The sequence below is a fragment of the Syngnathus typhle genome, linkage group LG18 (assembly GCF_033458585.1).
Source record: "Syngnathus typhle isolate RoL2023-S1 ecotype Sweden linkage group LG18, RoL_Styp_1.0, whole genome shotgun sequence".
Lineage (NCBI taxonomy): Eukaryota > Metazoa > Chordata > Actinopteri > Syngnathiformes > Syngnathidae > Syngnathus > Syngnathus typhle.
This window is the reverse complement of record NC_083755.1, coordinates 6,924,104-6,942,947: the sequence shown is the minus strand read 5'-3', so window position 1 is coordinate 6,942,947 and position 18,844 is coordinate 6,924,104. Positions and strand designations below refer to the sequence as shown.

At 47.9% G+C, this 18,844-nt stretch overlaps 4 protein-coding genes across 8 annotated transcripts; 1 reads left to right on the top strand and 3 right to left on the bottom strand.

The window, feature by feature from the left end:
* Window positions 1-58: 58 nt before the first annotated feature.
* kif22 (kinesin family member 22) lies at window positions 59-5,139 on the bottom strand. 4 transcript variants are annotated; one of them, XM_061264174.1, is made up of 13 exons: window positions 4,999-5,139; window positions 3,390-3,584; window positions 3,171-3,298; window positions 2,943-3,094; window positions 2,630-2,839; window positions 1,943-2,315; window positions 1,582-1,705; window positions 1,374-1,449; window positions 1,138-1,312; window positions 902-960; window positions 572-772; window positions 439-498; window positions 59-360 (listed from the first exon to the last, which is right to left on the bottom strand). In XM_061264174.1, the coding sequence occupies exons 2-13, from the start codon at window positions 3,575-3,577 to the stop codon at window positions 331-333; spliced, it is 1,776 nt and encodes a 591-aa protein (XP_061120158.1). In that variant the 5' UTR covers window positions 3,578-3,584; window positions 4,999-5,139; the 3' UTR covers window positions 59-330. The 4 variants fall into 4 exon arrangements, with proteins under 4 accessions (XP_061120158.1, XP_061120156.1, XP_061120157.1 ...); XM_061264172.1 differs by lacking the exon at window positions 4,999-5,139 and adding an exon at window positions 3,690-4,127; XM_061264173.1 differs by lacking the exon at window positions 4,999-5,139 and adding an exon at window positions 3,779-4,126.
* On the top strand, window positions 4,386-6,319 carry pagr1 (PAXIP1 associated glutamate-rich protein 1). Its single transcript, XM_061264182.1, has 5 exons — window positions 4,386-4,555; window positions 5,009-5,199; window positions 5,298-5,631; window positions 5,708-5,799; window positions 5,960-6,319. Exons 2-5 carry the CDS (start codon window positions 5,010-5,012, stop codon window positions 6,193-6,195), a joined length of 852 nt encoding a protein of 283 aa, XP_061120166.1. The 5' UTR covers window positions 4,386-4,555; window position 5,009; the 3' UTR covers window positions 6,196-6,319.
* On the bottom strand, window positions 5,801-11,797 carry LOC133142719 (ceramide synthase-like). Its single transcript, XM_061264181.1, has 7 exons — window positions 11,333-11,797; window positions 10,070-10,272; window positions 9,920-10,003; window positions 9,622-9,847; window positions 9,265-9,360; window positions 8,499-8,608; window positions 5,801-8,348 (listed from the first exon to the last, which is right to left on the bottom strand). Exons 2-7 carry the CDS (start codon window positions 10,192-10,194, stop codon window positions 8,102-8,104), a joined length of 888 nt encoding a protein of 295 aa, XP_061120165.1. The 5' UTR covers window positions 10,195-10,272; window positions 11,333-11,797; the 3' UTR covers window positions 5,801-8,101.
* A 372-nt stretch (window positions 11,798-12,169) lies between these two features.
* On the bottom strand, window positions 12,170-18,350 carry mazb (MYC-associated zinc finger protein b (purine-binding transcription factor)). 2 transcript variants are annotated; one of them, XM_061264178.1, is made up of 8 exons: window positions 18,168-18,350; window positions 17,206-17,331; window positions 16,891-17,086; window positions 16,494-16,600; window positions 15,044-15,291; window positions 14,901-14,964; window positions 14,467-14,638; window positions 12,170-14,403 (listed from the first exon to the last, which is right to left on the bottom strand). In XM_061264178.1, exons 2-8 carry the CDS (start codon window positions 17,245-17,247, stop codon window positions 14,060-14,062), a joined length of 1,173 nt encoding a protein of 390 aa, XP_061120162.1. In that variant the 5' UTR covers window positions 17,248-17,331; window positions 18,168-18,350; the 3' UTR covers window positions 12,170-14,059. The 2 variants fall into 2 exon arrangements, with proteins under 2 accessions (XP_061120162.1, XP_061120163.1); XM_061264179.1 differs by having other exon boundaries at window positions 17,215-17,331; window positions 18,168-18,349.
* Window positions 18,351-18,844: the final 494 nt, after the last annotated feature.

Below are 18,844 nucleotides of genomic sequence, written 5' to 3'. Positions count from 1 at the left end.
ATAATTTAAAATAATTCTAAACTTCACGACAAAGGTTACAAATACTTCCAAACAGAGATTTTAGTTTGTTTGTTTTTTAATATTTACATTTACAAAAACGTCACCCAAAAAAACATGACATTTCTTGTTGGGGCAAACTGAGATGGGAGCGGGGGGAAAAAAGGCAAAAATTTCATTTTCAAATAAGGCTGCAGGCAATATGTTCAAAAAAGGATGTGCGGTAAAAGCCTTCCAGGTGCAATACAAGTTGTTTCAAAGCAATATTTACAGAGTCACATTTCAATACATGGATATTACAATCCAACCTCCTCCTAAAAAAAATGAAGGCGATTACTTTCCCATCTCACTCAAAAGGTTTGCCTGAAAATAGAAAGAGCAAAATATGAACCCGAGCTCACGTCAACAGGTCAGAAAAGCAGACTAAAGTTGTTTACTTGCCTTCAAGAAGGTGGAAAATCTTTTTTCTGTCATCCCCTCAACTTGAGAGAGCTCTTCCAACTGCGTGAAGACGGCCCGACATTACGAGTAGGACGGACAACAAAGCAATGGAGGCTTCACGTCTCGTACGTACCTTGGAGAAAACGCCGTGGAGCTCCCTCCAGCCCAGGATGAGTTTGGCCTTCTTGTCGCCGATCTGCTGCAGACCTTTCAGCTCCTTAAGGGAGCCCGTGTTGAGGATCTGGAGGATCTTGTGCCTGGCCTGCTCCACGACCGATTTGTCCAGCTGGAACTCCCAGCTATTCACCATTGCATTCTCTTTGGCGCCCGGAAGCTGAGACAAAACACACAAATGCAACACTCGGTCTAATGGCTCCCACCGTGTCCACAACTATCAGAAATTAAAACAGGGTGCTGATCAATAATTCATCGGAAACGACATTTTTCCAGGCGGGACGCTGACCTCAGCGTGAGGCGGAAGCGTGACGGCCACTTTTCTCCTGACGGTAAGCGGCTGGCACACTGCAAAAGTGGAAAATCGCAAATGAAGGTTACCTGGCGGCCGCACCGCCATGAATAATCCAAATGGATTCTATTTTAGCGGTGACTGCTCAGAGAAGTGAGTAACAGCGTGAGGTCCACTTGCTCAATTGGAGCACATTTTCTCCCCCACCCAGCGCTTCCATCGCGACGGCTTACGGTGATCCTGCAGCGGTCGGACCACGGCTCGCTGCAAGTTGCCTTTCATGACGTTGGCCTGTTTTTCTTGCAGAGGCACCGTGCTGCTCCTGAAGATGGGCTCCTGACGGGAACCTGACTTTGCCTTAGCCAGCTGAGCGAGGAGCACGCCCTTTGTCTCAGAGTCTCTCTGCTCCTGTTTCAGGATGAAGGCGAGTTACATGGGTTTGCGAGCCACATCCTTCAAACATACTGACCCTGTCTTGGTTCTCGTAGCACATCACCCGCTTCTCCAGAGCAAGCAGCCTTTCTACGAGTGACGGTTCTGACAGACTGAGTGTGCACAAGCAGAAGACACCAACACGTAGGTTGACTGACAGATGATTGCTTTTTCGCTACCCAGAGCTCAACAACACACAAACGAATTGACAAGCCAGTGCTCAGCGGGTGCGAGCGTTCTCGCACCTGCAAAGTTGAGTCGAAGGCGAGGTGGAGGCCTGCTGCTCAGTTTTCTTCTCAACCCTTGGCTTCTTTTTCTGAGGCTCTGTGCCAGGCCGCCCGGCACAGAGATCCTCTCTGGTCTGTTTCGCTGGAGAGAAAGACAGCCCAAAAAAGGTGGGGGGGGAGCATTTTAGTATGCAGGGCACAAAACAAGAGCGACACCATTTGTCTGGATAGATGCCACAGCATGATTTCAGGCCGCATTGCAGTGCCGGAAGTCAAGCATTCATTTCTGACTGAAGTCAAATTGAGACATGGAAGCGAATGAGATACTTTTCAGACCAGTAAAGTGTAAAAAAAACAAATAAACAAAACCCATGCATACTTTCTTGGGTGAAGGGCCTGTTGACGATGAGCTTGGACTTGGCCGCAAAGTTGAGAGCGCTGACCGTATCGAAGCAATGCTCGTACTCGGGGGCGATGTTGACGATCATGAGCGAGTGCGCCGAGCCGCCCAGGGAGTCCTGGAGCAGGCGGGTCAATTTGCTGTCCCTGTAGGGCACGCGCACCGAGGCGCCCGACTTGAGCGAGTCCACCACTTTGCTAAGAGTGAAGAGCGACAGGTTGATGGCGCCGCTTTCTTTGAGGCGGATGCCCCGGTTGCCCGTGCGCCGGTTGTCCTCTGAGCCAGCCAGGTCCACCAGGTAGAGTTTGCCCGTTTGTTGGCGGCGGGGGAGGCAGTGCTCGGTGCGCACCACCTTAATGAACAAAAATAGATGAGATTGGCCAAACAGGAAGGCAAGTAAAGGAACAAGGACAACTAATGCACACACATAGCAGACACCCGCTTGTACCTCTCCCAGAAAGTCCCAGAAAGCCCAGCAGTTGCTAATGAGAGCATCATAAGAGAGGGTTGATTTTAGCACCAGCTACCAAATCCTGGCCTACTGCACAAAGGCCACAACCTGCTTAAGTGCTTTTTCAAGTTTCGCATAGGTTTTCTTCCAAGGACTACATTGATAAAATTCTAATAGATGATGATGGCAAACTAGCCAAGTGGTTCCACTCAAACCTTTATGAGGAGGACAGCGTGGCTGCGACTGGAGCGCTCGTTGACTTTGGTGGAGGCCGTGGTACGCTTGAGGTTGGCCGGCACAAAATGCCGTTCAAAGTCCGCGAAGGACGGGATTATTGTGTGCGTGAGGCCCGGTATGAGGATGTTCTTGTCTTTGTCCTCCCGGATGGGCAAGTCCTGGGAGTTTGGCGACATAAGATCCAGCACCTGAATAGTGGAGACAGAAGGCAGCGACATTTTTGAATGGATCTGGAAATATGAGGTTCACTGTAATATACAAAGGAGTGAAACTGTGGAACTCCAACCATACCTTCTCATTGTAAATTTCTAAATACGACATTCCAATGGAGTAGTCCCAACCCTCGTCCTCATCCTGAGCGCTGACCAGGTTGTAGACTTCCCCAACAGCACGAGGAATCATGCCAGGCTGAGCTGAACTGCCCAACATGGTGTGGGTCTTGCCTTTGGAGGAGAAGAAAAAAAACAGTTCACAATCTCTAACCGTAACACAGCCCTTAGAATGGGTAAGGGAACATACCGGCTCCTGTTGGCCCGTAGGCAAAGACACTAACATTTTGGCCCTTGGTAATGTAGGGCAGAATTGGCTTTACGGATGACAGGAAGACCTCCTCTTGTGTCGATTTCTCGCCATGGAACACATCAAAACTTCAAGACAAAGCGCAACATAGTTCAGAGACCCCTACTAGCTGATTTGGGTTTAACATAAGGTTTTGATCAATGACAGATGGATACTTACTGGTACTTTAGAGTTTCTGTTGCATTCCTCCAGTTTACAATCTCTAGGTTCTGAGAGTCCAGGCCTCTTACACAAGGTCCCGTGTCTCGCTCGTCTTGTTTGTCCATAAATGGTCGTAGACGAACCGCAACCTTCACTTGGGTGGTTTTCTTGCGTCCACGGTCGGAGACAGACACGCGCTGGGCCATGTTTTGACTTCAGGATGATAAGTGCAAAGACGGCAAATTAGTTATAAGAGGTAACGAAATAATAAAAACGTCGTGCTACAGCTTTATTTTTAAGAAGATGCTCGGCTTTTACCTAGCGTCTAACGGCTAACCCACGAGACGAAAGCCACATAGTATGGGTTGACTCCAAAGTTGATATCTGAAAACGTATCAATCTCTTACCGATGTTCTCTACAGAATCCAAGAAAGGAAGCCTTTATTAATGTCTTAAAGGGCGTCCTGAAGTCAACTTCAGCAATATTGTATGTGCCACGCTTTAACAATGGCGAACAGGAAACCCAAACAAGCTAACGGAAATATTTTCAAATCAGGGGGAAACGATAATCAGCCAATCGAAACGCTGGCCAAAGGAGCTACGACAAGAGGCCAATCAGAGGCCGCTAAATACTCGCCTCGATAAAGACAAAATGAGCTCAAAAGAATGATAAATAATAAAAAAGTAAAATATACTGCTTCACATTCATTTACATCCAAATTATTTGTGGGCAAAATATATTCTGGCCAAGGTTCACCATGCAGGAAGTGGCGCCGGATATAGATTTACAAACGCCGAACGGGGCGCACTTTGGAAATAAACTGCCACACGAAATGTCCGTCCCACACCAGATTTAGTCACACCACTGTCTGGAAAAAGACACCTATTTATTTATATTTTATAGGCAATTTCTAATTTGTGGATATTAAATTTAAAAAAAAAAGTGGTTGTGCATAGGATTCAGTAAAAACGAACCCCCGCCGCACTTTCGCCACAGCGCCGGGTAATCCACATGATTGTCAAGTCTGCGCTCGTGTAAAAGTCAGCGGGTTATTCTGTCCAAAATGGCGCTTTGTTTACGTATGTGTACTGTGGTGTAGTTACAATAATGATTTTTGCCAATGTCATTCGTCGTCGGAGATAACTTCATCTAAGCTTGCAGCAACGGCATCCCCTAGCTTTCGGTAATGACGAGCCAGCGCGCTAACGTTTGTTCTGCATCACTGTCCATTCAAAACGTGGTATTTGCCTGGAAGTTTCTTTGTGTCAATGCAATTTGCTTATGTAGTCGCTTTCCGCTTGTGTATATGTTAAATGCACGAGGTTCTTCCCGAACCTTTCCCTATTCTGTCTCACTGTTCTGCATACGCCTTTACCAAATGTTCCTGCAAAGGTCATTACATTCATTCACTGACATCTATTTCAGATCGAATTGAATAGTCTTCTAAACTGTCGTTTTACTCACCCCACATCCAGATCAACAAATTAAAAAGTAGTGGGCTGGATGGAGGCCAACCCTTACGTGTTTTTCTGTTTTTAATGTCCCTACGTCCTACGAAGCTGCGTAGATGCACAAAACACCTGTAGCTTACTCCTTACTTTTTTTTGCCTATTGCTTAGAATTTACCTTATTGAAGAATGCAGGCTGAGGCCCCAGGTGTGGCCCTACGCGAGGGCATCCAGGCTCTCTGTGTCCAAGAGGCAGAGAGTAAAAACGAAGCGTGCAAACAGGAGGAAGGCACGAAACAACAGGATGGCGAGATGATCGCTGCATCGGTGGAGGACGCTGCCACCATGGACGACAAAGGTCAAGAAAGTGAAGCAAATGGTACGATAGTTCCTGCGACAAAATTGCATTTCGAACAATACCCATACAACATTGAAAATTGCTAACAAATGTGTATTACGTTAATTTCACTTCCCCAGACCAAGACACAGACAAGCTGGAAGGAGACGAACACACAAACGCACCTCAGTCGGTGGCAGCGGTGGAGGACGAAGAGGGAACGCAGGTGGCAGCGAAGGACGGCGAATGGGAACTGGTGTACAGCGATGAGGAAATGGAGGACCCCAAGAACTGGATGCCGCCTCCTTCTGAGATCAAGAGACTCTATGAGCTCCTGGCCAAGGGCGAGATGCTGGAGCTCAACTTCGAGCCCCTTCCCCGGAGACCGCCCACGCCCGAACGCCCCCTTTCGCCCAAAAGGGAGGAGGAGGAGGACGAGGCTGAGGAGAGAGCGAAGAAAGAGAGGGATCTCAAGTTAGTATCATTCAGGGCTATTTTAGTTTTCAGGGATTATGGATTGACCGTGTTTTTGTTTTGTTTTTTCCCTCAGGCCACCAAGTCCAACTGAGTTTGACTTTAATGAGGAGCATCAATTGCAAGCCACCCCGAAAAGTTCTTTCATTAATAGACGTAGGACACCAGGTGAGCACTCCACCCAAAATTTATTATCTATGGAAAGCGATTGGAGTAGAATATTGAAAAAGTTTTCCATGAAGCTTCAATGCTGGAAGGACTACACGGAAAGCTGAAGTTCTCCTTTGGGTTGCATTGTTGGTTAACTTTGAACCTTGGCCCCGCGCAGGGTCATCAGCTCGCTCGTCCGTGAAAAGGGAGGCCAGGATGGACAAAGTGCTGTCGGACATGAAGCGCCACCGCAAAATCGAGGAGCACATCATGCGCACGGGCCGAGATCTCTTCAAGAACGACAAGAAGCTGGAGGCGGCGTTGTCGCCCAACAGCCAGAAGGAGCGAGACAAGGAACGGGAGCGAGACAGCAACCCCAATACCATCTTCTCACCTAGGCAGAGGAGATACTGAACACGATTGTTCCTGTACATTTTCCGAGGCGCTTTTTCATTTGATCTTTTCTTATTAATGTTACAAGCTTTCTATGTTTTCTATGTTTTTGTATGATGGCAATAAACATGCTAACCTGAGACGACCGATGACTTACAGTTGGGTGTGTTGTTGACCAAGTAGTAACGTTGCAGACATTAGAAGTTAATCATGTGGATAATCAATAAACAGCAAAAAAAATGTAAGTATTTAAAGCACTGCAGCAATCACAAATGGTGGCGCAACATGTAGACACAAATACTCACAGGCCTATATTCTTTCGGCAGGGGTGTGCGGACAATCAAGAGAAACAAATAAATACAACACGTGAGACAATCAGGACAGAGAAGTATATTTCCGATTAAGTTTGAGTAACATTACGGCCTTCACATCAGGCTCCGAAGCATCGAGTATAATACGGATGCATAAATATGCATTCAGAACCACAAACCAAATAAATAAATAAATACATACTTACAAATAAATAACAAGCATTTGGTGGAATATACGGTACGTTCGGGTTGAGCTGGGAGGGGTGGGTAATGTGTTCGACATGCCCGGTTAGTATTCCAGATGTTTTGGCACGCATTTCTCTCCTTTTATATATTATTATATATAGATTTTTTTTTAGCCATGACCCATTTCCAAGGGAGTGCAGCTGCAGCTTTAAAACCAACACATTAAAGTGACTAAGCCAGCCGGTCTGTTTAAAAAAAAAAAAAGTTCATAGAACCTGCGGTGCAACTTGCACAATGTAAAAAGTCGCAAAATAAATACATAAATTAAAAACACTGAACTGGATAAAAGTTTGTTTTTGTGACTCCGGGCTGCGTGTAAATTACGAGGGAATGTTTCCCCACAATACTGTTTCCCCTTCAAAGCGCAACATGGCGGGGGTCCCTTAATAATGCCTTTGGACAATATTAGAAATGACCATGCGCGAGATATTTTGGCCAACTGAACAAATATTTTGTTTGAGCTCAGCAACTCCAGCGCCCATCCTTTCAAAGTGTGCCCTGTTGCGTTTGCGATCATCGGAATGACGTCGTATCTACACGTAGCTGCGCCAGGGAATCGGGGCTCGTTTGTCTAAACCGACGGAGGTGAGGCGTCCTTGATCAACACTAAATGAAAACATTATTTTTTTTCTTCAAAAAACGGAACACTGCCCTAACACTGACATGGAAATCGGCGCAATGTACACACCCGTCACATTTGTCCCCGTCTCCCCTGAGGAAGAAAATCAAACAAAGAGCAAAATAATTGTGGGAAAAGGGGGATAAGGCAGCAGAATGCAGTCCTACGAGATGATCTCCAAGTCTGTGGGTTGCTCGTACATGTTAGAGTGACAGTGACTACATAGAGGATACAGAGAAACACTAAGAAGCCGGAATTTGCTTCAGCCGGGATTTTTTTTTTTTTTTTTTTTTTGTCGTCTCGGTTGCTATAACTCCCGTCCGTCTACAGCAAATGTTTCTAACATACACTATAATACATTCCTACGGACCTGCTCTTCCCGCGAGGTCACGATTTGATCTACGTGAAGAAAAAAGGTGGCCTATGCTTTGCTATACATCCAGGCTAAATCCTCTCAGGTCAGTGCGCGTTCCTTCCTGTCACAGTGCCCCGATGACATCATCAGAGAGCGACGGCACTCTTTTGTTTACGCCTACAAAGTGAGAGGCTGAAGTGCTTGAAGGCCAGCAAAGCCGACTTTCCCGGCGGTTGCCGCGAGCGGCCTGCAAAGACTCCAGCGCTATTTGAGGACATCGTCTGTAGCCTTTTAACCTTCGCCGCTTTGCTACTTGTCTCCCCACCCCGTGACACTGGTACATTCGCCTCTCTACCCCCCCCCCTTCCCTCCTGCCACGCCCGCCCCCGACTCCTCTCAGTGGGTGGCCAAGTCGGGCTCGGCGGAGGGCACTCGGAAGCCGTTGGCTGGCTGGGCCGCCGCGCCGCCGTCCGTGGTGGCCGCGCGCCGTCTCTGGGAGCGGGAGGTGCCCATGAAGAGTCGCAGGGCGCCCCGACAAATGAGACAGAACCAATAGAGCTGCGGCGCCATGAGCAGGGCGGCCCCGAGGTTAGTGTGCCAGGGCACCGACAGGGGGACCAAGTGGAACGGAATGGAGGCGTACCTGCACCCCGACAAAAGGAAAGACACCAAGGGACGGGTTGATTAAACGCAAACGGAATCCCCACCCTTCCCCTCCCCTTTTTCCGCCGCACATGAGAGACTCCCAAGCTGAGCGTTAAGAGAAGAGAGGCGGGAGGAAGAAAAGACGTACCTTCCATAGACGTAGTAGAGGTAAGGGAAGAGGAGGACTCGACAGATGAAAAAAGTGATCAGCATAAGAGCCCCGTTCACTTTGTGCAGGAGTGTGTGTTGCTGTTTGTACTGAGAGAGGGGAAAAAAGAGAGGGCGGAGAGACAAAGAAAGAGACAAAGAGAAGCCAGCAGTTTGCCATGAGTGGACTTTAGCTTGGCCTCCCCCCACCCATACCCCCCTTCCCCCTGCATCGAGCGAGAGGGCCTATAGCCACTAACGTCACGGCTTTTTGAGCTTATCAAACTAGCGCAGAGACAGCTGACAGCCCGAACAAACGCAAAGGGGTTGGGCGGGTGCGGGGTTAGGGTGGCGTGTGCAATGTTTACTCAAGCAAAGGGCGTTACCTAGTGAGGTTTGGAAGGGCCGCTCGTGTTAAGGGGCAGTTAACATATGCGGGTTGCATGCTGAGGATAAGCAGGGACGGGCGCCGCCCGGATGGGATAAAGAGAAGGCGGGCAACGACATTGGCAAAAGCAGAGGATGTTTAACAAGAAAGACACGTTTCCACCAAATCCTGTTCTCCTTGGTATGGGTCGGAAAAGGCGAACAGGAAGGGTCGCATCATGTGAAAATGATCCGTCGCCATCGCTTCCCAATTGGAATTGAATGAAAAGGCATCTATGCCCTTCACGTAGCGTCCTTGGTGGTGGAAACGTGGCTCTCTGGCGCCACGTGCGTCCTTTTTGCACAGCACCATTGCAGGGGCTTGGCCAGCGTCCACCTACCTGGATGAGAATTTTTCCTAAGCAGACCGACGGAGTGCTGAGCTCGGCCATGAACATGATGCCCTGGAAATAATCTCCCTTTCCTTGACGCACAAACTAGAGGGGGGAGAGACGGACAGAAAGTTGTCAGCGGGCCAGAAAGCAATTACACCTCGCACTTCGCACCGCTTATAATTATGCGGCACTGTAAATAGGCCTTTGGCAGGAGTCACCAGCTGACAAAGATTTATGGCGGCTTAGCTGCTGCAGAATTTTCCATGTGAAAATCTCAATACAATTCTCAGCATGTAAACAATATAAACGCACCACGGAGCGTTCAATTTAGCATCTAACGCACGGAGGAGAAAGGGCGGTTACCACAGAAACGGGGAAGCAGACGGTAACCATGACGACGTGGTGTAACACCATGAGGAACTCGCGGCGCAGGTAGCTAGTCAGCGCCGACGCCACGTGCAGGGGGGCGGCCGAGGCCTCCTCGTGCCCTTTGACCCTCAGCTTGTACCAGTAGCACATGAACATGGCGTAGATGTCGTACACGAAGTAGGGGACGGCAAACAAGATGTAACTGCTGGTCAGCCAGTGCCTGAGGGGTGCAAGAAACAGTTTGGCTTGTGACCTGCACCAAACAATATTGCCATACAACAAACGGACTCACTGATCCTCGATGATGTCATCGCAGGAAGAAGCGATTATGTAGCCGGCTGAAGAAGCCATGACCGCCTGAATCGACGACACCAACCTACAACGGAGACAACCGGCGTGAAAACAAATGCTGACCCAGGGAAAAACGTCAATGTTTCCCAACCTTGCCGACACGATGACGGCGTCGCCTTCGCTCCATCGCAGCGCCGGGATGGACTTGAGACACTGCTTGGACAGGAGGAAGAGGCCCGGAAAGAAGACGGAGCCAGCAGCGAGGATGGTCAGCATGGTCCCACGCCGTCTGTCTGAGAGGCAAAAAGTTGGGAGGGCAATCTGGTCCTGGAGATTTGTTGCTCTTTCTCCTCCCTGCAAGAGGTCAAAGAGCGACAACAATCAGCCTGTATCGATCGTACCGAGTCCAACAGACGGAAGAACTCAAGAGAAGTGTTGAAAACAATTTACGCGTTATGATGGGCATGATTAAAAAGCTCATGATCAAATTCCTACAATCAACTCAAAGACAAACTGAAAGTCAATCGGTGAAGTGATGTCATCAGCATCGCCGCATTCTGATGACAGTAAGACCTGCTGTCCCGTTTATTGAGTCGGGTTCCAAGTGGTTTCGCTTCCACTGGACAGCTGACTCATTAAAAAGTTGACATCCATTAGCCACATGCACATTGCATCACAGAAATTGTGCTGAAAATTCCCGGCAGCATCATCTTGGACTATGGATCCGAGACTTGTCACGGCAAAGGTTGATTATTCAAATTTGACAGCATTATATCAGTATTTTATGTTTACTGTAGGTATCAGTAAGATAAGTGAAGTATGACTTAACCCTATATGAACAATGTGCATGTAATTGGTGTGGAAATGATCTATTTTAAAATGATGTATTTACCTTCACCTAACTCTGCAAGCTACATACAAAGAACAATTAAATTATCTACCATTTGATGGTAGAAGCTCTATAACTTATCTGTGCATACACTTTATATTTGCATTTTTGTTTGGGATTCTGTCGTTTGATTTTTTTCCATCCAAAGTGTCAAGTAAGTGCCTAAATTTGGAAACAATGCAACAGTGCAGGTCATTTGTGTTAACAATGACGCTAAACCCGCCGGGCTAACATTAGCCAATGTCAACCAACGAGTCCCCGCCGGCTAAACATGCTTCTTACTTTGCAAGTGGGATTTTTTTCACGAGGAATAAAAACGAGGCTGCACCAGAGACGAGGCTGTTAACATGTTAAAATTGTGGAAAATATGTTTTGTTACACACGGTGGCGACACTTTGTTATTTGTTTGTAGCAGTTAGCACTAGCCGCCGCCGAGCTAACCCGTCGCCGCTAGCAGGCAGGAGTTCAGTGCACATGTCTCGAGCGGGGAGGGAGGAAACAGGTCAAAATAAGACGGATATTTACACAGAGGCTTTGGTGGCGTCCAGTCAGCGGCCGCTTGAAACTCGCGTCCCGCGGAGTAAAGCTAGAGTGGTCCCGGGGGTCTCCGCCGCGACGATCCACATGTTTTGTGCGGCCACTTGGATGCCTGCAGGGTTAGCAGCTAGCCAGCCAGCCAGCTAACAGCTAGCTTGCAGCAAGTTCGATCAAAATCAGCAGCAAGCTTACTCGCTCGCACAAGTATGGACGCATTCAGCGATCAATTTATATAAACGTCTAAGCAAACGTATAAAAAAGAAATCTTTGGGAGGCGATTGTCAGTCGTCGAAGGAGCGGTCCGGTGCCCGTGTCATTGCATCTGTTGTGTGTGTGTGTGTGTCGGTGTGTGTGTCTCGCTCTCTTGCTGCTGTTGACTCAACAGTCAGCGGACTGCTGCGCCAGCTACTTGCTAACAGCAGCATCGAGTCATGACGAGGTTTTGCAACACTCGCTGTCTCCCCTACTGCATTTCATTTTCTCCCCATGCATCCACAGTAGCAGCACCGCCACAACTCCCGAATCCCAACCTTGCATGGAGCCACACTCGATTCTGCTCCGTGGATGTTGTTTGCACGGGTGTCAAAAGTACTTATCAGATTCAAGATTTAATCAGCGGTCCAAATGTTGTTCCCCAATCCTAACTCATTGCAAAATATTGTATTTTTATTCCCCTCGCACGGAGATTAAAACCGAGATTAAGGCAAGATTACGAGCAGTGATGCTGGTAAAGAAAATTCCTGGATTAAAGCATATTAAACACAAATGCTTACATTTACCGACTCCTTTCTTTTTGGCTAGCGAACAGATGAAAACAACACAGTGCATGTTTACCCATTTTACTTGAAATTGTCCAAATTACAAAACAAGAACTTGATCTCTACCTCATCTACAAAATAACCGAAATTGTATGACTTTAATAAGCATCTTTTCTCCCCCCTCTGTTTTTGCACTAACCTTTTGGACATGCATACCGTTGAGAAATATAAAAATATAAATATAAATACATCCCATTAATATTCTTAATGAATCCCATGACTATAATCTGATCATCATAAAATGCAGTTGAGTATGATAAGGCATTAAGATTTATCACAAGAGCCGTACAGATTTCTAGAGGTATTTTTTTTTCTCTTAGTGTAAATGTAAAATTATTGTTTAGTACATGACAACTTTCCTCAATAGGAAGGAAGAACACAGTTTAAACACAACGCAAAAGCAATCAACGGGAACATTCACTCATAACTGAAAAAGTACAAAAGCAGAAATTGTTGTTTGTCAACTTGCTGTGGCGCTTCTTGACTTGACTTAAAGCCCTTTCTCCGCGACACCGGCGAGATTCACGTCAAATGATACAAGTTTATGTTAGGTGCTATACACACTAAATCTAATGGCTAACATTTACTCGTTGGATTGGCAGGTAGACAAAATAACAACAGGAAGAAGAAAAAAAAAAAGACTATGGCAATAACAGTTACAATCAAACAGATGGCCAACAAGGTTCATTTTTTAAAACAAAATCAACATGTAAATATTATTGTTTACAACCTTAGTGAAAGCACTCAAAGTTCATTTTGCGCCGTTAAGCCGATTCAGATTGCTTTCATGCAAAAGTTTTTCTTTTTTCTTTTCTTACAGGTGCAAGAGTCGCAGTATCAAAAGCTGAAGTGTTGATTCAAAGTCATCTTTTTTTCTGTTTTGTTTTTTCTTGGCGCGACCCGGAGAGGAAGACTTAAGCGCAAGAAACCCCATTATCATCCTCACAAACCAAACGACGACAGTGAGACCTCCAAAGTCGTTTTCGAAATACGAGTCCAAACATAATTTCCTCACAGGAACCGCATCTCGTTTTTCATTGAACATCACAACTCATCCCACGTCAGGTTGGATCAACCTTTGGAGGTTTCACTGTAGGCGCTTAGAAAACTGCACTTGGTTGCCGCGGCGTTCTGCAAACTTGCCCAAAGCAACACACCAGGAAGTAGCAAAAATATTTTTTCCCCTCCATTTTCTGCATGCCGTTTCCAGTTACTCCTAAGTGCAGTGCGAAAGGGCCTGCGCGTTGCTCTATGGCGCCCTCTGTACTCTGTACCGAGAAGTATACCGCCTACAATGCCATACCGCTAATTACTAAACTAATGTAACCACTTTAGTATAAAGATTTGTTGTTAAAACTCTGAACAAACAAGCTAACATGCTAAAGAAGCCCTGCCTCGTCCACACAAACACACAACTTCCCTTCTAGGTTTTATTTTTTTTTTCCTCAGTGTGCCAATTCTCATTCTTAACACAAGCGCTAAATATTTTGAGTCAGTGAGCTGAAACAAAAATCTAAAGAAAAAAAAAAAAAGAGGTAAGATCTGCGCTGGTGTGAGTTAAACAGAGCAGCCAACGCTAAAGGTGAGGGCGAGAGAGGAGAAGTTCTTGTAATTACAGCGACGGACGCGCAGGAGAGCAAAGTTGTCATCAGTCGAGCTGGATGCGAGGATCAAAGATGCTGGCCCGTGTAACTATTTTTTTATTTCAAACAACCTGCCACTGCTTAAACTTATTATTAGACATCCAAGCTCGTCTGAAATGCAAGTGCGTCGAAATGCAACGTGTTTCTGATGCTCCAACTTTGACCGATTACTGTAAACGGATTAGCGTGGGCGCATCACTTCTCTTACCTTGCCCTCTTTTGATTTCAAGGACTTGAAGTAATTGCCGCCGTCGCTAACTCTGCGACTGCGGCGCCGCAATGCTGGAGCAGTCCGTGACCAGCAGGTCCACCACCGTGCCGCCCGTGACGTAGACGGTGGGCGCCGTCACCATGTTGCTGAGGGAAATGGAGCTGCTGGTGGCCACGTTGGAGGTGGCGGGGCTCTGGGCGCTCTGGCTGCTGCTGTGGGTGCCCATGTGGCCCTGGAGCTGGGTGGGCGTCTTGCAGTGGACGCCGCATAGCTGGCAGACCAGCACGCCGCCGGACCCCGCTCCGCCGAACCCTCCGGGGCTGTCCTTCCATTCCTGGCCGTGGTGCTTTTGAGCGTGGACGCGCAGGTAGGTCAGCGTGGTGAAGCCTGAGAGGAAAAGAGTGCCGAATGACATCCGACGCAACAAAGTCTTGCTCAGTGTGGACTTACTGCGGTTGCACAGATGGCAGACGTGGTGCTGCGACTGGTTGTGCACCCTCATGTGATCCGTGATGTAAGCGGCCGACAGGAGCTTGCCGCAGATGTGGCACGGGACCTTTTCCTCGTGCCGAATCATGTGCGCGCGTAAGCGGTCCTTGGTGGCAAAGCTGGACTCGCACGTCTGGGTCGGACCAAGAAACGGAACGTGTAATGTCAATAATGCGACCAATTATTTCAAAAATCAGAATTATTCGACTAAAGAAATATCAACGAAATTATCAAAGCAGAATATTCGGCGATTTCGACCTTGAGCACAGATTTTGTCTCCGGTATTTTCATCTTTATGATGTGGCGATGCTTTATGACTTTCAGTTTACAGCTGAGTACTGTAATATTGTGGATTCCCACCAATCCCTGGTAGATCTGGATCCTAGAGAACATACCGGGCATTTGAAGGGCCGCTCTGAGGAGTGCACCTGTCGCACATGACTGTTGAGATGGTCAGGTCTTGAGATGAAAAGAAAGGAGGAAAACACTTGGATCGCATCCATTTTGATCTCTCTCGGACGGCGGCCATGTTCCTCACCTGGAGAAGGCTTTGCTGCAGTGGGGGCAGATGTAAGGCTTCTCCACGCCGCCCTGGTGCGAGCGCACGTGGTGACTCATGCGGTCCTTCCTCTTGAAGCGCTGCTGGCAGATGGGACAGGAGAAGGGCTTCTCGTCCGAGTGGGACAGGCGGTGGCGGTTGAGGTGGTAAACGTCGCGGAAGGCTTTGCCGCACGTCTCGCACGCGTGGTTCTTCCTCACCGGCGTGGGGTTCTGATTGGCCGGCCGCTGGAGGGAAAGGCGCGTAAAAACATGCCATCAAGAGTTCAGAGGCAAAACAATAAAACAAGTCAGAATGTTGAAATCATGCAAAAACACCCAAGTTTAGTTTGGATTAACAAAACAGGCAAATGTGGAATGGAGGCAACTGTTGAACATCTTTCATCCAAAACGCTTCTTCAATTTTAAATTCCTTCAAATCCATTTTCAAAACCAGATTGGTTTCAAAATTTAGAACTGAAGTAGCGTTTTGAATGAAACGTCTTCAAAAGAGTCCAAGTTGCCGCCGATCAACTTTTGCGCATTTCCAAAACCTGCACGACTTAAATTCATATTAACAGTTCCTCGTCGCATGAATATTTGGTCCGAACGTTAAGAGTGCTTCTTTTTTGTTTGCGGAGAACATGCAGGGGAGCGTGGTGGTGACTGCTGGCACGTTTCTTAAACTTGGCTACGGGGATGGAGTGGCTTTATGGTCCCTCGTTCCTTCACGATGACTTGTAAAGTGGATCCAAAAAGTCTACACACCCCTGTTCACATATGTGACTACTACTAAATAGGAAAAAAAATAAGAAAATACTTTAGCAAGGGGAAGAAAAAATAAATGTGGTGGCACTAGAATTTCTTCCCCTTATTGGGTTTGAAAAAGTTCTACCTCATACTCACGGTGGAAAAGGCTTTGCAAAGATTTCGCTTCCCGTTTTAAAGCTGCCATTTGCGCAAGGGGTGTGCAGGCTTTTGCAATCCACCGCCGTCAACCGCAACACACGGGGGGGAGGTTTTCAGGTGACAACGCGAGGGCCCAAGTCGACCATCCCCGTGGCTCGCGGTTCAAGAAACAACATGCTTGAAGGTTCGGGGTCAACAACAGCCATCCTGGCCTGACCCACCTGTACTGTCGCCCCTGTGGCCATGACGACAGCAGCAGGAGGCGGAGCATGGGGGTTAACACTAGCCATTACGTCGGGCATGGCAACCCCTTCACCATCCTGACTACCCAGATGCGGCTGCTGGGCACCCGTCAGCACGCCGGCAGGGGCGAGAAGGGGGAGGGCGGAGAGGTGCAGCAGGGTGAGGGGCACTCCGGGGGTCCTCTCCGCCCTCCCTCCAGCCCCCACCGCCATCACCGACGGGACCACCGTGAGCACCTGGCCAGCGGCTCCCTCCTGCACCCCCTGCGCCTGCTCCCTGGCCCTGTCCTTCATGCGTACCCCTGTGTGGACCGATTGGTGCCGCCGAAGGTTGTAGTTGTTCTTGAACTGCTTGTTGCAGATGGCGCAGATGTGCGGCACGCGGCCTGGCCGGGACATGGGCTTCACTGCGCCGAGGGAAAAGAAAAAATAAATAAATAAGACTGTCAATAACTTCTCCAATAAAAGACCCCGGTTTACTAAAACCACTAGTTAGTAAAACTAATGTATTGGTATGTTTTCAATTGATTTATTCATATTATTGGAGACACAGGTGCAGAGGAAAAAATATATATTCAATTTTTTTTTAGGGGCGGAGGGGGGGGGGGCATAATAATATGTGCTATTCACAAGATTTTACGATAGTAGTCATCATGACGGTGGTCGTTTATGTGAAGTGATCAAGTCATTGGTGTACCTAATGAAGTGGCAGCAGGGTGTGGATCAGCTCCATGGACCTCGATGGGCATGGGCTCCTCTTTGAGCGCGGTGGTGTCCACGGTGGAGGGAGGCTGAGCTATGTGCTCGGTGGGTGGGGTTTGGGGAGAGCTCGTGTGGACCGACATGAGCTCCGATTGGAGGCCCCCCTCCACTTGGTTTTGGGTGGGAGCATTCTGGAGAGACAAGAAGCCATCATCACCAAAAGTGCACACTACTCGCCACTGCAGCATTGCTGATAGTTGCTGCCACTGAGCCCAATTAAGAATAACAACAACAAAAGAGAGGTTCTCACCAAGCCTACCTGGAAGAGGAAATTGCTCCATGCAGCATCCATTTTGCACCACTGAGATGGAGATTATAAAATCAGCTCCTGGTTGAGATCGAGGAGGGCCGCTTTCGCATTGTTTTGGGGTCGGCCCTCGAAATAGAAACGACCACACCCAAGGTTGAAAAACAGAATAAAGCAACGGTGGGGTTCAAGCAAAAAACGGTGAAGAGAAAAGTGGTGATGTCAAGGGGGCGGCATGATGCGGTGAAACCAAATGGGCGCAACAGTGGACGCACGTAGGCCGGGTAGCACCGAGATGCCTTTCGCCCTGCAGATTCGGATATTTGACTTGGATTAATTCAACGAGAATCAGGCCACCGCTAAAAAAAAATAAAATCACATTAGCTCGACTTCCCTTATAAGCCCACGTCGAAATTTCACAAGACTACACGTCCAAGCCATCCTGCGTGAAATAAAATTATTTTTTTGGGTGCAACACGGGGTTATAAGACACGTATCTGTCAGCCCGTCAAGACATGCTTTGTTTTAATGAGTCAATCTCTGTTTTCCCAGCTCGTCCGTTAGGCCACTCGGGTGTTTGTCGAAGCCTCGCTATCGGAGTCAAGCCGTGGCCCGAGCGAGCGGCGCTCTCGCCGGGCCGCGGCCCGTCGCCCCACCTCGGCCGCTCAGCCGCGAGGATGTCATCTTTCTTTTTTTATCGCCCGCTCTCCCTCCGCCCTCCCTGTGTCTTTCTTCCTTTTCTTTTTTAATTCCTCGTTCTTCTCCCCCTCCTCTCCTTTTCTCGCACCGCTATGGCCCACTCGTTCTTTAAAGGGATAGGGCTTCCTCTTCGGAGCAACCCCCTCTCTCACTTCCGTCTCCCGCGGCTTCGAGTCCGGTCGGTCCTCCCCGTCCTCGCGGTCCTCCTCCCCCACCCTTCCTTCCTTCTTTGCCCGGGCGTGTCGGCTCACACAAAATGCACTCACGGTTTGTTGTTGTCCTCCAAACCAGCTGGATGGAACCGTACGTCGAAATAAGACGGTTTCCCCCCGCGTCTCGGAACCAGCACCGCCGCCACGACTTTTTTGGTTGTTGTTTTGTTTTTTTCATCAACGACCGAGCCTCGGACCCGTCTTAAAGGGCGGTGCGCAGCGATCCTCCCCGTCGGCCCGCAATAATGATGTCAGAGTCGCATATAGCACAATGGAGAAAAGGCGCAGGCACTGTGTCGTATTTGGATCGTCTACATTACAACCAGCGATTTGTTAGCTATCTGATAATGAAATGAAATGTAGTTGTTAGTCAGGTCCGGTAAAACATCATTTCTCTTTTTTTTTTTTTTTTTTTTTTTGCACAAGCTACATTTTGGAAACATGTGTCTTGCAACAGGCATCAGTTGTCAGTCAAAATTATGTGTGTAGTACGTGTATTTTTTGGCAATGTATTTATAAATAAAAAAAACGAATCGAGCACAACTATGTAGTTGCTACTATGGTTACTTCACTGCAGGGTTAAAATCTGAGCCAAATTAAATCTACAGTGTTTTACATAAATATTATTTCCTGGCACTAATTATCCAGCTCGACTATAAGACTCGAACAGTCTATTAATCATTAAAGAAACGTCCAAGCTATAATTTCACTTAAGTCACACGAGGCCTTAA

What these genes read in the sequence shown, in the direction of transcription:
- LOC133142719 (XM_061264181.1), bottom strand. Translation starts at nt 10,194, where the DNA reads ATGCTGACCATCCTCGCTGCTGGCTCCGTCTTCTTTCCGGGCCTCTTC. An exon ending in GCCGTCATCGTGTCGGCAAG is followed by an intron (nt 10,004 to 10,069) that starts GTTGGGAAACAT and finishes TCTCCGTTGTAG; the next exon opens with GTTGGTGTCGTCGATTCAGG. An exon ending in TCTGCTTCCCCGTTTCTGTG is followed by an intron (nt 9,361 to 9,621) that starts GTAACCGCCCTT and finishes TCCCCCCTCTAG; the next exon opens with TTTGTGCGTCAAGGAAAGGG.
- mazb (XM_061264178.1), bottom strand. Translation starts at nt 17,247, where the DNA reads ATGGATGCTGCATGGAGCAATTTCCTCTTCCAGGTAGGCTTG. An exon ending in ACCAATCGGTCCACACAGGG is followed by an intron (nt 15,292 to 16,493) that starts GTACGCATGAAG and finishes CTTTCCCTCCAG; the next exon opens with CGGCCGGCCAATCAGAACCC. An exon ending in AGCGGCCCTTCAAATGCCCG is followed by an intron (nt 14,639 to 14,900) that starts GTATGTTCTCTA and finishes GGTCCGACCCAG; the next exon opens with ACGTGCGAGTCCAGCTTTGC.
- kif22 (XM_061264174.1), bottom strand. Translation starts at nt 3,577, where the DNA reads ATGGCCCAGCGCGTGTCTGTCTCCGACCGTGGACGCAAGAAAACCACC. An exon ending in CTACGGGCCAACAGGAGCCG is followed by an intron (nt 3,095 to 3,170) that starts GTATGTTCCCTT and finishes TCTCCTCCAAAG; the next exon opens with GCAAGACCCACACCATGTTG. An exon ending in TCCACGGCGTTTTCTCCAAG is followed by an intron (nt 499 to 571) that starts GTACGTACGAGA and finishes GTCTTCACGCAG; the next exon opens with TTGGAAGAGCTCTCTCAAGT.
- pagr1 (XM_061264182.1), top strand. Translation starts at nt 5,010, where the DNA reads ATGCAGGCTGAGGCCCCAGGTGTGGCCCTACGCGAGGGCATCCAGGCT. An exon ending in TCAAGAAAGTGAAGCAAATG is followed by an intron (nt 5,200 to 5,297) that starts GTACGATAGTTC and finishes TCACTTCCCCAG; the next exon opens with ACCAAGACACAGACAAGCTG. An exon ending in AAGAAAGAGAGGGATCTCAA is followed by an intron (nt 5,632 to 5,707) that starts GTTAGTATCATT and finishes TTTTTCCCTCAG; the next exon opens with GCCACCAAGTCCAACTGAGT.